Raw genomic sequence first — 4,263 nt, 5'->3', positions numbered from 1 at the left:
ATTTATTTATTTATTTATTTATTTATTTATTTATTTATTTATTTATTTATTTATTTATTTATTTATTTATTTATTTATTTATTTGTTTATTTATTTATTTATTTATTTATTTATTTATTTATTTATTTATTTATTTGTTATGTATTCATCTGGTGCAGCACTTTATCTTTATTGCTGTCCTTTTATCTCTGTTTCTCTTTTCTCCTAATATTTTTTTAATTTAGTTATTTCTTTTTATTTCCTTTTTATTTCCTTTTTATTTCTTTTTTGTTTCCTTTTTATTTCCTTTTATTCCTTTTTTATTCCTTTTTTATTCCTTTTTTGTTTCTTTTTATTTCTTTTTTCTTTTTTATTCTTTTTATTTTACATTTTATTTCTTTTTTATTTTTTATTTATTTATTTTTATTTTTCATTTCATTTCTTTCTTATTTTTTATTTTATTTTAATCTGCTTTCCTATCTTTTTATTTATCTGTCTAATTCCTCTTTTAATTATTTTCAAAATTATCCTTTTAATTATCTTTTCAGCTATCCTTTAATTATTTTTAATTACTTTTTAAACATCCTTTTAATTAAATATTTAATTATCTTTTTAATTATCTTTTAAACATCTTTTTAATTATCTCTTTAATTACTTTTTAAATACACTTTTGGTTATATGTTTAGTTATGTTTTAGATATATTTTTAGTTATATTTTTAATGATCTTTAAAATAGATTTAAATATCTTTTCAATTACATTTATAATTATAATTTAAAGGTTTTTTAATTCTATTTTTAATTACATTTCAAATATCTTTTAATTATCTTTTTGGTTTTGTTTGGAGCTGCTGCGTCTGCTGCTGCTGCTGGCGTTTGGGTGTACGTACAGCTGAGGGGGCGGCTGCTGCTGCTGCTGCTGCGCTGCTGCTGCGGGGCCCCACATGTCCCTTTTCTTTGTCTTTAGCAGCAGCAGCAGCAGCAGCAGCAAAACAAACCCTCAAAGCTTTTTATTTATTTCAAAAAAGTCTCCAAACTTCTCTCCCTTCCACAGACGCTGCTCTTTACCTCCGCTGCGGACAAGTCGCCTTTCAACTCGAGTAAACCCTAAACCCTAAACCCTAAACCCTAAACCCTAAACCCTAAACCCTAGGTGGTGGCAGCTACCCACCACTTCCAGAAGCAAAACCCTAGCCCCGGAGTTTCTGCCCCAGGCTTTGAAGCTTAGGGCCTGCGCCGTCCAAAACCCTAAATCCTAAACCCTAAACCCTAAACCCTGAGCCTCACCCTAAACCCTAAAACCTGGATTCTGAAGCTACAGAAAACCCTAAACCCTAAACCCTAAGGTCTGGGGTTTTACTTAATGCCTCCTTGCATCTTTTGCTGTCTCTCCTTGCGCCCGAGAGATGCTGCTGCAGCACTAGGTACACACGGGACTAGGGTTTAGGGTTTAGGGTTTAGGGTTTAGGGTTTAGGGTTTGTTGCTGCTGCGCAGCCGGGGGTCTATTGGCTGCGAATACTTTTCCAAGTCGCTGTCCCTCTGCGAGACTGCTGAAGGCTGGCTGGGTTTGTCAGCTTGTTTGCTGCTGCTGCACCAGCAGCAGCAGCAGCAGCAGCTGCTGCAGCAGCAGCAGCAGCAACAGCAGCAGCTGCAGAAGCAAACCTTCAGCAGCTTGAGCAGAGCTGCAGCGCTGCTGGAGGAGGAGGAGCAGCAGCAGCAGCGGGAGGAGGAGGAGCAGCAGCAGCGGGAGCGGCAGCAGCGGCAGCAGCAGCAGCAGCGGGAGAAGGAGCAGCAGCTGCTGCAGCAGGCGCTGCAAGCAGCAGCAGCAGCAAACCGACTAAACCCCAGCAGAGCTGAACCCTGGGGCTTCCTCTGTCTTGCTTCTTTGCTGCTGCAGCAAAACCGCCAAGCAGCAGTTTGCTGCCGCTGCTTCATACGGGGCGAACTGCGAGCAGCAAATGTGTTGGCGAGCCACAGCAGCATTATATTTCGGGACTCCTTTTGGCCGCCTCCCCCCTTTGCTGCTGCTGCTGCTGCTGCTGCTGCTGCTGCTGCTGCGGGGGGGGACGCAGCAGCAGCAGAAGCCGCAGCAGCAGCGCCTTCTGCTGCTGCAGCAGAAAGCAGCTCCCCCAGAGAAGCAGCAGCAGCAGCAGGTCTTGCATGCACCTGGTACGGGGGGCTCACGCTGCGGCTTGCTGCTGCGCTGCTGCAGCAGCACCAGGAGCAGCGCCAAGAGCAGCAGCAGCAGCAGCAGCAGCAGCAGCAGCAGCAGCAGCAGCAGTGGCTCCGACCTCTTGAGACAGCGCGGGCGCTCGTGCTTATGAATGCTCCAGCGGACATTGGTCAGCCCGCGAAACCCTAAACCCTAAACCCTAAACCCTAGACGCTAAACCCTAAACCCTAGAGTTGAATTTGTGAGGCCTTGAGCAGCATTCTCCTTATAGTCCTTCTGGATTGTGCTGCTTCCTGCTAGGCCAGGGTTTACGGTTTAGGGTTTAGGGTTTAGGGTTTAGGGTTTAGGGTTTAGGGTTTGTCTGCAGATGCTGAAATGACGCAGCAGACGCTGCTGGGGCTGCTCGAAGCAGAAGAAGGAAATCTTGTTGCTGCGCTGCAGCAGTTTGCTGCTGCAGTGTCTTCCATTAGGGAAGGCTTCAAGCAGCTGCAGCAGCAGCAGCAGCAGCAGCAGCAGGGGCAGTGTGAGGAGCAGCAAAACGAGGAGCAGCAGCAGGAGGAGCAGCAGCAGGAGCAGCAAGGGCGTGTGAAGGAGCAGCAGCAGCGGCAGCAACTGTGGCAGCAGCAGGAGGAGCAGAAGGAGCAAGAAGAGGAGCAGCAGCAGCAGCAGCAGCAGCGGCAGCAGCAGCTGATGCTGCTGCTGCTGCGCTCAGACTTCGTGGCCCGCCAAGCTGCTGCCTGTCTCCTTCGGCGGCCCCACAACCACGAAGAGACACCTGAGCTGCAGCAGCTGCAGCAGCTGCAGCAGCTGCAGCAGCTGCAGCAGGAAGTTGCTGCAGCAGATCTCGAGTTAAGGGAAGAGATAGAGCAGGCGATGCAGCAGCAGCAGCAGCAGCAGGAGCAGCAGCAGGAGCAGCAGGAGCAGCAAGAGCAGCAAGAGGAGCAACAGGAGCAGAACGAGGAGCAGCAGCAGCAGCAGCAACTTTAGTTTCTGCAGCACCTGCTGCAGCAGAAATATGCGCGCGGGCAGCAGCTGCAGCGCAGCTGCTGCAACTGGAAGAGCTGCAGCAGGTGCGGTAGCAGCAGCAGCAGCAGCAGCAGCAGAAACAACTGCAGCAGCAGCAGCAGCAGCAGCAGCAGCAGAAACAACTGCAGCAGCAGCAGCAGCAGCAGCAATCCAGCGCAACCGCCGCTGCATTTTGACTCATTTTTTTAAACAAATTGGGGAGCACACAACTCTCACTTCAAAGTTTAAACCCTAAACCCTAAACCCTAAACCCCAAACCCTAGACCCTAAACCCTAAACCCTGAAGCCTCGAATGAATAAATGAAAAATGAAATTATAAACAAACACATTAAATGAATAAAAGCAAAAGAATAAAATAAAATAAAATGGCAAATGTGCATGCAATTTGGCATTTAAACATTTTATAAATAAAATTAAAATGCATTTAAATATTTATAAATATATTATTTAAAAACAAAATAAAATATATTATTTGCATTTATTTAATAAATGCAAATAATATATTTTATTTAATAAAGTGTTTCATTTAAGTGCAAATAAATCTGCATGCATGCGCCTTCAGCTGTCTGTACACCCGAATTTCTGCGACTTTTCTCCGAAAGTACTTTTATTTAAAATGCCATTTGACTCTACGGAGTTCAAAAGGATTAAAATGATTTATTAAAAGCTTTTGCATGCATTTGCAAAAGAAAGAAAAGACTTTTTGCATGCATTTGCAAAAAGAAGAAAAGACACTTTTGCATGCAGCTGCAAAAAGAAAAGTTAAGACAAACGCCGGCAGCAGCGCAGCGCCAAAGAGCGTCTTGGAGAAAAAATTGAAAAACACAGGGCCTTCGAGGCCCTGCTGCTGCTGCTGCTGCTGCTGCTGCTGCTGCTGCTGCTGCCGCTGCAGCAGCGGGCTGGGGAGAGGGCATTGTGTCGCTGCAGCCCAACTCGGTTGCTGCTGCAGCTCTTAAAAAGCTCTCCACGTGCGGCTTTGAGCAGCACCTGCAGCAGCAGCAGCTGCTGCTGCTGCAACGCTGCTGCTGCTGCAGCAGCGCCGCTCCTGCTGCAGCAGCGCCGCTCCTGCTGCAGCAAGGCCGCTGC

The 4,263-nt window shown here is 45.9% G+C and overlaps 2 protein-coding genes across 2 annotated transcripts in view; one reads left to right on the top strand and one right to left on the bottom strand.

Annotated features, from left to right (window-relative positions):
- Window positions 1-1,472: 1,472 nt before the first annotated feature.
- ENH_00033890 (hypothetical protein, conserved) lies at window positions 1,473-3,138 on the top strand (the record flags this gene model as incomplete). The annotated part of the gene is made up of 2 exons (XM_013580316.1): window positions 1,473-2,320; window positions 2,519-3,138. Coding segments are annotated over 2 exons (1,468 nt in total), but the record flags the coding sequence as incomplete, so codon positions are not given.
- Window positions 3,139-3,939: 801 nt separating this feature from the next.
- Window positions 3,940-4,263, bottom strand: part of ENH_00033880 (hypothetical protein, conserved) — a gene marked incomplete at both ends in the record, with an annotated part of 11,937 nt that continues 11,613 nt past the window's right edge. The window contains one exon of the mRNA XM_013580315.1: window positions 3,940-4,263. This exon is cut by the window's right edge and continues 690 nt beyond it. Coding sequence (XP_013435769.1) covers window positions 3,940-4,263 — 324 coding nt within the window.

This window comes from Eimeria necatrix, genomic scaffold (assembly GCF_000499385.1).
Source record: "Eimeria necatrix Houghton genomic scaffold, Enh_scaff247, whole genome shotgun sequence".
Taxonomy (NCBI): domain Eukaryota; phylum Apicomplexa; class Conoidasida; order Eucoccidiorida; family Eimeriidae; genus Eimeria; species Eimeria necatrix.
This window is presented reverse-complemented; position numbering and strand designations above follow the sequence as displayed.